We start from the raw sequence: 13,434 nt of genomic DNA on the forward strand, positions 1-13,434 counted from the left end.
ACCTGTTGGTATATAGCGATTTCTTCTAAATTATTATTTTAATAGATTTTGCTGGTATTTAGTATCTATGAATAAATTCAGCTGAGAATGATTCAGATGAAATATAATTTTTACTAAATAATTAATGGGTGACTGTCTAAAAAAATAATCACAAAATTATGATTCACTCACAATTGACTCTAAGGATTCTTCTTTCATGATTTAGTTTCTTATATAAAATCGTGTGGTAAAATAAATGGTAAAGACAGTACGTTTTCAAAAGTATCTGTGTCAAAGATGATAATTATTTACATAACTATGCTCTCAGTCCCACAGTAGCCTCATCAACAAATTAGATCAACCATTTCCCACTCCTATGATAGCTGCCTGGTTGCTTGACAATATTGTGTCTGTGAGAACAGTTTGTGTTACTGTAGATAACGTGATTCCTAAACTGCCTAATTGCACAATCTCTGACACTGTATATCAGATACCATACGTACATAGTTTAAAGACTGATTATTTTTTTATATATCTGTTGACTCTATCTGAATTTTACTGTATTATTTCAGAATTACTCCCTAGAATTATTTCGTATTTATTTTATTGGTCCGACCCAATATTTTGGGTTTGCCCTGCGACACAGAATAGCTCACAATAAAATTTAAAATGAAACATTATATAAACAGGTTTCAGACAAAACTGATTAAGACTTAAGAAAAAAAATAGAACCAAGTATAATTTAAATTGTATGTACACCATAAAGATGCTGACGAAATATCGCTACAGAAAATTTTATTATGGTGGTGAGGTAACTATGATTTTTTTCTATGTTGTATTTCGCCGATAGGTACTGAATCGTGGGCTCGTAGATTTTCTTTTTCTCTTCATTCACTTCAGATGGTTGAGTGGCTGAGATTTCAAATCTGATGGTAGGATCAAATTATTTCGGCTGTCTGTTTATTTCTATTTATAGCTATGATATCGATCCTACGATTGCTTCCACCATCAGCAATACAATGAACTTCCTCGTGAACGTCTAGATTTTTGGATCGAAGTGCATCTGCGATCATAGAACGTATGATGTTGTGATGTTTTATTCTGAGTACTTCTCCCTGTGGGCAACTCCCAAGCACATGTGGTAAAGTTTCATACCCACTGCAGTACCTTTTACTGAATCTTACAAGCTTTCTTTTCCAACATTGCTACAGCTAACAGGAAATCCTTTAACACTACTAGTAAAAATTTATATTTGCTCACACTGTAGTAAAAGAACACATATAACATAGTGGGTCTTTATTTAATTGCTGTAGTATCATACATTCTTGGTGTGTTGTGTATATATTTACATCCAGTGTATATTTATATAATTATATAATAATCTTCACACAGACAAAATGGAGGGGGAACGTGGGAGAGGGGAGCTACCGGTTTTGAGGATGGGAAGGAGTGCACTACATTAGGAACATGGAAGATTTATTTTTGTCAATGTGGGAAGGTTCTCGAATATGGACAACTATAGAGGAAAACACAGAGCATCAGGAACAACTTTTGTACACTAAATCAGAATATCGTTAAACTAGAATCGTGAATACTTCCCATTACCATTTCATTAATTACTTCTGAGCCAGAACCCAACTATTAACGGTTCTTAACTATAAAAAAATAAGGTATCCTTGCTCGACACAAGGTCTTCGTTTCACTGGACAGACAGTATTAGAAACACACAGCAAACAAGACGGGAACCAATCAAGAGCACCGTGCATGTTATTTCACAGTTGGAAAAAACAATAAAGGCAGCAGCTTCAGTTTCATCGGGCACAACTTTTCTTCTTCCGTATCTGATAACATGTAATCATCTAGATAACATTAACAGTAACAATCAGGTCAAGTCCTGACAAGATAGCACATTTCCATTTAATTATGACTATATTAATTACTTTTAAAAGTTGGACTCGATGAATCAGTAGACTTACCACTAAGAAGGGGCAATTGACATTTGAAAAGACACAGAAAATATTAACCAATAATTGAGTAATACAGATTTCATGTAATTAATATTTTCAAACATTGTATTGTCTTCTTAAAGTAGTGTGTTTATGTGTGATTATTATAGGATATTATTTACAATCTTTCAACAGCAAGAATACAGCTTGTTGGTATACAAGGCATCAACATATTCGTTTTGTGCAGAGATGCAGTAGAACTTCACGGGCATACATTTTAGTACTCAATCTTAGCATTTTATCTCTTATGCACTAGTTGATGCCACATATGACCAAAATCACCCTACTGAAATCAGAAAGAGTTAGATAAGCAGATTACCATTACATACCCGTTCTTATTGTGGCTTTGCACTGCAAAATCTAACGTCTTCCTGGTCGTACAAATATATACCACAAATAACAAATTATAGGAAGTGTACCATAATATACATGGTATAACAATTTGTTCAGTACTTCAATTTATTTTCAACTACATGTGATGAAGTGCCTCTCACTATTGCCCCTCTGTCTATATAACATTGATAATGTATAAAAATACAAGTACTGCACAAGAAACAGGGTCCAATTATATTAATGTAAAATCGATCCAAATATTTTTATAAATTATCAAAGTTACCAGATACTTAGTTCCATGTGATACTGTTGCCAAAGGTTCCGTAGCAATGATTGTTAATAAAAATTCATGCACTTGCTCAACACTTTCATACGAGTTCTTAAATTTCACTTACTAAAACAACAAAATTTTATAAAACAAATGGATATGTCAAACAACTGCCACCTCGCATTTCATTTGTCTTCGAACATAAAGAAATATTCTAATTATGTACAAATTTACATTATATACTGACAATTTACACCAAGCGTGATTTATTGTTGTTAAAAATACTGTAAAATACTTAAATAAAAATCTTTGATAATGAAAACAATAACTGCAGGTAATAAATTATTAATGACAGCTCTGTGATGACGAGGGTTAAAATATCTCATGGAAACAACGTGCAACAGACTGTACGTCAAGAAATGGACCACAGGAAAATCAATAAAATATCTTATTCACAACGTGATATTTAACATGACTTTGGCACCACTACCACATACTTATCACATGCTCACAATGGAATGTTTTCAGTCGACTGTTCATTATTGTAATTTACAAGCTAAGCCGAATCCCTATCTTAAGGCCGAGAGCTGGGGAAGGCTCAAACAACATTAGATTGATGGACACAGAATCCCGATTGAAGGTAGCCTCCCACTTCATAATACATAGGTAAATCTGCTCACATTTACAGTAATATAACGTGCTAAGAGATAATCAACAACATAATAAGGAGTTTGCTCGAGATGACAAGACTAGACCTCACTGCACCTTCAAGATCACTACAATTTATATGAATAGTCACAGCACACTGACAGAGGTTAATTCACTGCTTACATCTCTCAACTGACTGCAAGTCCAGTCTCCGGGGTTTTCAATAGAATTACGACCATTGCTATTCGCAAACAAGTGACTGACACATATGCTCCAATCACTAACTGACATATCAATAACACGACCCGATCAGATTCACTACAACAACTCAGCTGCACATGCTGGTCACACACAAATACTTTAACATCTGCTGCGCTCATTCGCCTCTAGCATTTTATTGTATTAATGACACTGAATAACTATATTACAAACGTCTTCTTCGTGTCGACTAGGCCCTTTCTAACATTATAGCTAAAGAACTTTTTCAGCAACACATCTAATCCTCATACAGGACACCATACCTCAATGTTATAATTATTATAAACATTTTTACTTAAATAAACAAGTCAAATTGAAAATGTAGATAAACAACAAAATTTCATTAATATTTCTAACATCTCCTTAACACTGCGAACTATTAAAAGCCAATAAGCTTTCGACCTTCTGTAATTTCCTTTTCATTTGTATTATATATTTTATTTCATTATAAATAAATTGGATTACAACTAATTATGAAGGTTTTGGTGTTAAACGATCATTGTTCTATGTTACATTCCTATTATGTTCTCAGTACCAACAGACCAAAATAATTTACGAGAAAATAAAAAGAAGTAAACTTATCTAGGTTCACCATACAGTTGTTTTGATTTAGTAAAAAATTTCTCTGAGCAATAACTGAACTCTACTTCAGAATAGTTTTGACACACTTTCCTTCCAACATGAGGTACGAACTATGGATGACCGATTAAAGGTGGTTTCAAATCACCTGTAAGGCATGTAGTTACATATATCACGTCTCTGAAGCAGCTCAGGGAGCAACATTTAATTTTCGAAACACTGCCACAATGACTCACACTTAAGACGCTTAATCACCTGCCCGACAACCGACACAGCACTCTGAATCTGAGAACTCATGCAAATAATTTACTATACAGCATAACAAACACTTGCTTTGGAAACTGTTATCTCACAATGACTGGCTACCATTGGAAATGGGAGTCTGAATACTTTTAATACCGCAGGTACCGAAGTGCCAGTACCTGCATGGCCATCTACTGAATAACCACCACCTTCACCATAACTTAGTATAAAGTCTGCACTGCTAAATCTCTTTCAGGCAGCTGCCGCACTTTCATAGAGCCATCAGCACCACATGAAAACAGCCGAGAAGATGAGTCAACATGCAACTGTGTCACACCTTGACCAATGTTCTTGAAGAAACTGGAACGAGCGTGTTCTCCAGGAAATGAATATAATGCTGTATGTACTGCCAGTCCCCAAACCTGTCAACAATAAGAATGTTTCCAAGCACCTTCCATGGCTGTTATTATTCACAAAATTCATATAAATATCTCAAGTATCAGAGATAAAATTATCTACAAGGGTGGATCGGAAAGTAGCACACAATAATTAAATCTATACTAATAATAAATCTGTAGCCGAAATTTTTCTGGTAATTTTCGATTTTCCAAAAATAATTGGTCCTAACATATATAATTAACCACCCTGAAACCGAAAATAGCTTTTTTGAAATTTTTGTTTGTATGTCTGTCTGTCTGTCTGTCTGTCTGTATGTTTGTTACTTTTTCACGCGATAATGGCTGAACTGATTTCGATGAAAATTGGAATATAAATTAAGTTCGTTGTAACTTAGATTTTAGGCTATATGGCATTCAAAATACGTTATTTAAAAGGGGGGTTATAAGGGGGCCTGAATTAAATAAATCGAAATATCTCGATTATTGATTTTTCTGAAATATGTTACATAACAAAAGTTTCTTTACAAATGATTTCTGATAAGTTTTATCCTCTGAAAAAGTTTGATAGGCCTGATATTTAATGAGATAAATCAGTTTTAAAATTAAAATAATTGCCATCTAAGGCGGTGTATTGAAATAAAAAACAAATGACTTCGTCTATAAGGGGCCTTGGACACAACAATCGAAAGCTATGAAACATAGCCTACAGACAATGTTTCTGTGTTTGTATGAAGTAATATCAGAAGCTAAATTAACCGATTTGTATAATTAATTATTATTTCATCATTGGAAAGTGTAGTTTCTCTGGATGGACATAATGCTATAATGTTATTACAGTAACTTCTGAGTGAATTGAGGACAGGTAAGATTAAAATAGCTTCTTATGCACAGAAAACTTGATAGGTTATTCTCTATATTCATTTCCTGTATTTCTGAAAATAATGTTTATGAACATATTCATTTTTATCTCAGAGAATTAACGAACAACGAGAGTGTATTGATTTAGTATGCAGTAATAGTACGTTAGCTTAGCAATCCATTATTTTATAATTCAAATTTTAACTATGCTCAATTGAATCGTGTTAAAATACATAAAATACATATGCAATAAATGCAATGCAAAAAAATTGGGTAATGAGCCAAGCAGATTATGTTGCGCTGTTGTAAAAGTTGTTCCTCCTGAGATTCAAGAGCTTCCACAACAAATTAAAAACTTTCTAGTTCGAGTACATCCGTTATCAACACACTTTTTCATAGTATAATATAATATAAACATAATAATAAATCTGTAGCCAAAATTTTTCTGTTAATTTTCGCTTTTCCAAAAATAATTGGTAATAACAATTAAGAAACATATTAAAGGAATTGTCATTGCACCAAATGAGTGTCTCTGGATCAAAATGATCGCATTTTAATATTTTAAATACAATTTAAATTAAGTAACATATTAAACGATTTATCCTTCTATCAAACACAAATGTTCCCTGGATCAAATGTCCTATTTTAATTATGTAATTACTTTATATTTATTTCTAACGGGTGCAGCAGAGCACACGGGTACGGCTAGTATATAAATAAAAAAACTGTTTAATAGGTAAACAAAAATAAAAAAAAATACATGAAATAACTGGATAATACCCACAGCAGAGCAATGTCGAAAGTCGATGTTACTCGTTGGCCACTAGTCACTGGGCCATACCGAGCCGTGTCAAACAGAAGACAATCGAAATGGTGGTAGTAAAATTTGCGACTATATTCTTAAATAAATCACTCTATTAGTCAAGTGCAAGATTTATGCAGTACAACGACGATGTTTTGAATGCACTAAAAGAAAATGCTTATGTAGTGAGACCTTAAAGTAGGTTATGACAACGAAATAAAGAGAAAAAAGGTGTGGTTCACAGAATATCATTTAAATAACGGAAAGTAAATTTCCGGTTAATGTTCACCAAAGCATTAAGTACATAATTATGACTGCGTTGCAATTTTATTTGTGACCTAGACAAAATACCTAGCCTTTTACGAAGAAGAAGAAAAAAAAAAAAAAAAAAAAAACTTTTAGGGGCCATGAAATTATTCACCGCTTTAATTATATTACCGTCTATCAATATTATGAAACAAAAACTCTCATAAAGGCCACGACTGACTAGAAACATCAATACCGAAGAGATAAATCCATTTGGTTGTGATGAAACAAAAGAAAATGCGAGAGAGATTTTAGTTCGAGATAAAATGGACACACAATTTTGATGACCATACTGTTAGTAACTGGAGATCACTTGTAAGATCTGTCTTAATCTTCTATGTAGAAATGTCGTCCAAGCAAATTGATGGTCCAGGGAAAAATTATTGCAATAGATGAGAGTAACAGAGGTGCTATCTCTCAGTAATGTTCAGAACGAAGGAGGTAGAGAGAAAAAGAAATAAATTTCTCCTTCTAACGACACCACAGACCAAAATCATGTTATGTTGGCAACATTGTGAATGTAGTTAAATTGGGTGGTAAACGTAACAGCACCGTTCAAAGCTACCACGGTAATTCTCCAGTATAGTGAAATACATAAATGAACACTCATGTTTTAGCTACTTTTCTACATAGGCGCCAAGTTTCTCAACACATTTCTCCCATTGTGGTACCAGTTTCAGTATACCCTGTTCTTGGAAGCCCATTCGGTTGGAGTATAAGTCATCTGTGGACAGTTTTCTGCACTTCTGCATCAGTCGCAAACTGATGGTCGGCCAGGAATTTCTTCATGGTACCGAACAGATAACTCTGATGGTGCAAGGTCTGAACTGTATGATGGTATTGGAGCACCTCCCAACCAAATGTGCTGATTTTCCCACGAACAGAAGCCGCAACACGGGGGCGAGCATTGTCACGAAGAAGTTTAACATCGTCAGCATTAATGTTACGGTGTCTGTCACAAAGGGCACAACACAACTCTACTAACGTTTGAATATAGGCTGCAGCATTCACAGTGGTCCCATGTTTAGCAAAGTCCACCAACAAAACACCATGCATATCCCAGAACACTGTCACAAGCACTTTCTTAGCAGATTGCGTCACTTTGAATTTTTTCTTTACTGGGGAAGCAGCATGTTTCCACTCCATAGAGGCCTGCTTTGTTTCAGGCATGTAGTGGTACACCCAGGACTCATCATCAATGACAATTCCTTTCAGAAAGTCATGCCCTTCTGCAGCGTAACGCCTTAAGTGGTCCAAGCATGTGATCATTTGCTGGCCCTTGTGGTCGTCTGTCAGGTTCTTAGGCACCCAGCAAGCACTAAGTTTATGAAATTTCAATGTGTCATGCACGATATCGTACACTGCACTGTATGAAATGTTGAATTGCTGAGATAAGGTTCGCAGTTGGATCTGCTGGTCGTTCAAAATTGCCACCTCAATGCCTGTGACATTTCGTTGGGTTACAGCTGTTACTAGCTGTCCGGAATATGGCAAATCACAAAGGTTCTCACGGCCATCGCGAAGAATGCACACCACCTGGAGATGTTGCTACAGTACACACCACACATCCCTCTGAATTTCACTGTCCTTTAGCCCACAAAAATCGCACAACACTTCGCTGCTCTTCACAAGTTGACGACAGTAACATGCGCGCCATCTTTGTTGAGTAGTTCATGCCTCTCTCGCTAGAGCTGCATACGCAAAACAAATTGTGTCTGTAGTGAAAACTTCAAACTATACCTCGGTGAAATGTCAACATCCCAGCCACAATACCAATGCAGAAAAAAATTATTGTGTGTTACTTTCTGATCCACCCTCGTACGAAAATAGTTGGGATTGAAACTTGCAGTTCCTGCATCAAATCTTTATTGTGTGACAGGAAATGTTTCTACAGAGCGTTCCAGCAATAAGTACTGGTTAATTCTTCGGCTGCTGGGCGGCACAGTGCTTGAATGACCACTGGCAACCAGGCCTTTAAACTCACGATGCTTCATCAATTAAAACTTACATGCATACTTACTGACCATAATATGTTGTATTTAACATTAATTATTATATGTTATATTAATTATGTCAGTGGCAATGTGTTAGTAAAGGTGTGGAAATTATTTAAGAGGAAAAGTTTTGTAAAATTCTGAAAATGATTGTGATGGGCATTCAGCACGCAATGATGGCTAATATGCGAAGAGAAAAGGATGGAAACAGAAAAAAGAATGAAGGGACATGGGAATGATAGTGTGATAAATGGGAAGAAAAAGCATCCTCCAGTCATCAACACGGAGGAAACAACTAGACCATGAAAGATACTCATGCAGTTTTTAGAACAAGAGGATGATAATTCATTTTGGGATATTCTTCTCCTTAGAAAAATTACAATGAATTTGAGGAAAAAATATCACTGATGCTGAAGTGCAGATTTTTTATAAGCTAGAGAGAGAAAATCATTTTCTGTAGGGACTCCCATCTTTTCAATTAACTGTTCCTTCTCTCTTTCATTATGATGTATATTCGAGGTTCTATGTACAGTACATCTCATTGACAAAAAAAAAGCTATTAAGTTTATGAGACTAAACATATCTGCACTGGGAAGAAAAGAGAATGAACGAGAAGATCAAGAAATTAACAAACTGGCATAAACACCATTAGGGATGCATCAGACTTGGAAGGAAGTGTTTACTGAGCTATTTAGTCTAATATAAACATACTGAAACTTTTAATTACTCCAATATTTTCAATGTAGAAAAGTAAATAATGTTACTGAAAACCGAATTTGAAATTTTGTTACAATTACACTTCAACTTCCCTGACACTGAAGCATAAATTTCTTAAATATCAACTGAATGGATATAAACTGCAACAAGAATTTAGAACATGAAAAACAACTATTCAGGATATCTGGCCCTATTCGCATTTACCAACACAACTAACCACTTAACCACATACTTTTTCTCAATTGTCACACTTCTGATCAGATGACTACAGATATATTTACATTTTTACTGCAAAATATGTTTTATTGTAAGAAAACTGTTACATAAAATATGCTATATCCGTACTAGTATGTAGCATAATGCGACAACTCAATATATTGAGATATTTTCTTACCTTAATATCACCATCTGCTGAACCTGTCACAAAGAACTCTTCACCAGGGTCAATGGCTAGGCACTTTATGGGAGACTCATGTGCCTGGAAACGATGACGTAGTTGCCTCTGACGTACATCAACTATACACACATCACCCTTCTTGCCAGCAGAAATAAGCAACTGATGTTGAGGTGCATAAACCAGACTTGATGCACCTTGGTCATGGCATGCAAAGGCTACAAAATATTAAACAACTTTAAGTGATCTTTTACAACTCAGCGATCAAAAACTATACATATCTAAGTTAAGAAAATGTAATGAATGTAATACCTTTCCAAGCTAATACACGTTTAATTTATTTTATGCTCGACCACGCCGAAATGCAGTAATTATACACCTGGTAAAGTAGCCACGTTCAATTAGTAGGCTAGCGGTGTCAAAGAGGACGGAAGCTTTGTAGTTTCAATAATTTTAATTATGTCGCGCTGTCCATTGTCGTCAAGTCTTTTGAAGGCCGCTCTAATACTCCACGCGGAGTGTATGGACGGAAGCTTTGTAGTTTCAATAATTTTAATTATGTCGCGCTGTCCATTGTCGTCAAGTCTTTTGAAGGCCGCTCTAATACTCCACGTGGAGTGTATGGACGGAAGCTTTGTAGTTTCAATAATTTTAATTATGCCGCGCTGACCATTGTCGTCAAGTCTTTTGAAGGCCGCTACAATACTCCACGTGGAGTGTATATATAAACCAGAGTTGCAAATTTTAGCAGTGTGTCTTGTTCCATGTTATATTAATATATAGCAGCAACAAACAAGACGTGACAACGTCGCATTTTCATTTTATTATCGGTGCATGCAATAAAGACCTACAAATCTTAAAAGGAATGCCGCTGCCTAATAATTAAACGAGGCTACTATAGCAGCCCTTTAATGGACCTCATTAAAGTACACCTATTCATTAAAGTTCAGGTGTTCCACCAATCAGAAAACACCATTGTAGCAATATGAAAGCACAAGTATCGATTATTCTCGGATATGCAATCGAAAGACAACTAGCACGAGAGATTTGTTTCTCGGAAAAAATCAATACTTTCGCGTCTGCTCACATCTCACAATTTACGAGGTATTGCACAAGGTCAGTTCCGCTCCTCAGTCAAATAAGAATAACATGAATACTTATGAATTATTTCAAGTTAGAAATATGGTTGAGCATAAAAAGTCGTATGAAACTTGACTATAATGGTAATTAAGACACTCGTATGAAAATTATGAAACTCACGCTCGTTTCATAAACATATTCGCGTCTTAATTACTACCATTATAGGCTCGTTGCATAATGTACTATTTTCTTATACTTTCATATGTTACTTGGATTAGATTCACTCCATATTTCTCACTACTGCATGTTTTTCTATTATATTTCTCTCTTTTCACATTCATTCAGTGTGCGAAGGAAGAAAGAAGACAGTATTTATTGTAATTGAAATCACACATTAATTCATTCTTACACCCTATTCTCTTTTTTCTTTTTATTTTTATTAAATGTTCAAACTCTTTTCTCTTAACAATGGGCATTTATGACGACATGTAGAATGTAGAAAAAAGTGAAATTTGGCAGGGGAAACAGGAGTATTCCAATAAAATCTCCTCCAAACATTATATTTATACATAACAAATTTAGCATGAACTCAACAATTGTACCCAGAATCATAGAAATACGGTAAAGCTTTTATTATACATTTCACACTTATACATTTTTCACACTTATTCATCCTTTTTTTCTGAGGTCCTGGCAAAATTCCTATAATTTCTATGTTAATTTATTTCGGATATAGCCCTATGTTTTTCATTTATTTGTTTTTTACACTTTACAAGATCGTATTTTAAATTCCAGAATGTCACTTACAAGGTTTAATTCAGTTTTGCTCGAAACTGGGTTTGCCATGAAAATGTAGGAGCGCAGTAATACAGTATTTATTTATTATTAAGATGCAACCCACTTTGAAATTCATGGAAATTCGAAGCTGCACTGCCCATGTTTGCCTCCAACAATCTTGTGTCCCTTAAAATACTGTTACTGCTTCAGCGTAACACATCATGATATAATTGAAAGATTAAGGAACAGTTATCAGTAGGGAAAGGAAGTTCATGCATTTGCATATTTGTTCTCTATCGTTATGTGAATATGCTGAAAGATTATCTACATGAATCACAAAAAAATAATATCATTGTATTCAGAAACTTGTGTATAAGATTTTCAAAAGAAAACTTTGTTTGTAAACAGAACAAGCATTAAATATACTCCCTATAATGGACAATGTTCTCTATAAAAATTTATTGCACATTCAACAATATTTTTTATGAACTTACGATTCTGATGACAGAACTTCCAAGTGGTTCTGTAATGTCAGAGATAGTGAATCTCGCCTACATCTTATTACCATGAAGAAGTAATGCATCATTAAAAATTATGATGTCTACAAGGAGCAAGGATTTTAACATGTGTCAAGGGTATAATTCTGACTGTATTCCACAGCTGTAAGAGCTTCGAACTGTCTTGCAGTCTTCTTCTCCGAAAATCAGAATAAACCCATAGAGTTATGTTAACGGCAGTTCAAGATCACTGAGAATCAGCAGTTTTAAGAATGAGATCTCACTCCAACTTGGACATGGTGCAGTGGCATGTTATGACTCTGACTATGCTAGTTGATCCAATAACTTCACTTTAGTGTAAGAACTAGAGGAAAAACTTACCAGTAATAAGAGCTTTTTTCTGAGGCAAAAGTGAATCCCATAATGCAACATTCTTGCTTTCTGAACTATGACCAGCTGTAGCAAGCATGCTGCACGAACCAAGAAACACGAAGTCACTGGTTACTTTGTTGTGACACTGGTAAGTCTGGAACAAAAATTAGTTTCATTATATAAATGTATAACCTTCTCTATAAAAATCGGTATGATTATCTTGAACCAATTCTTTATGACTAAAAATAGCGTTTAGATTTACGAAATAATTTATAATTTCAAGAGAGATTTATGAAATAACAAACACTTTATGTTTATGTAAAAAATAACAAAACTTTAGTTAATGATTACAAATTTTCTATGACAGTATTTCGAAATAAGTTATTTTTGTAAATTAGTGAACACTTATTAGTTATTAGGTAAAAGGTAAAGGTATCCCCTCACATGCCATGAAGGCACTTGGGGGGCATGGATGTAGAGTCCCATGCTTTCCATGACCTCGGCACTAGAATGAGGTGGTGTGGTCAGCACCACACTCTGACTGCCTTTTACCCCCGGGAAAGACCCGGTACTCAATTTTATAGGAAGCTGAGTGAACCTCAGGGCCATTCAGAAAGTTTGGCAATGAGAAAAAATCCCGTCACCACTCGGGATCGAACCCTGGACCTTCCAGTCCGTAGCCAGCTGCTCTACCAACTGAGCTACCCGGCCGCCATTAGTTATTAGGTATGCATTTTTTTTATCACAGAGGGGTGGACACAGATCCAAAGGCACTGAGATCATACATTCTGTTGTGCGTACTATGACCCTGGGTAGAAGAGGTGGGATGAGAGAACTTCAATGGACAGAGTTGCAATCTCGAATATACCACAAGAATGAATCAGGCAGTTTCCTAACAGTCACCAGACGTATAGATCAAATCTGG

The 13,434-nt window shown here is 35.1% G+C and overlaps 1 protein-coding gene across 4 annotated transcripts in view; it reads right to left on the bottom strand.

The window, feature by feature from the left end:
• Positions 1-4,322: 4,322 nt before the first annotated feature.
• The window catches only part of Rbcn-3A (rabconnectin-3 alpha), a 190,436-nt gene continuing 181,324 nt past the window's right edge, over positions 4,323-13,434 (bottom strand). For all 4 annotated transcript variants that reach the window (XM_069840227.1, XM_069840225.1, XM_069840224.1 and 1 more), the window contains 3 exons: positions 12,519-12,663; positions 9,784-10,001; positions 4,323-4,736 (listed from right to left, as the gene is read on the bottom strand). In XM_069840227.1, coding sequence (XP_069696328.1) covers positions 4,536-4,736; positions 9,784-10,001; positions 12,519-12,663 — 564 coding nt within the window. In that variant the 3' untranslated portion in view covers positions 4,323-4,535. The remainder of the gene's footprint in view (positions 4,737-9,783; positions 10,002-12,518; positions 12,664-13,434) is intronic.

Source organism: Periplaneta americana, chromosome 11, assembly GCF_040183065.1.
Source record: "Periplaneta americana isolate PAMFEO1 chromosome 11, P.americana_PAMFEO1_priV1, whole genome shotgun sequence".
In the NCBI taxonomy this organism is placed as follows: domain Eukaryota; kingdom Metazoa; phylum Arthropoda; class Insecta; order Blattodea; family Blattidae; genus Periplaneta; species Periplaneta americana.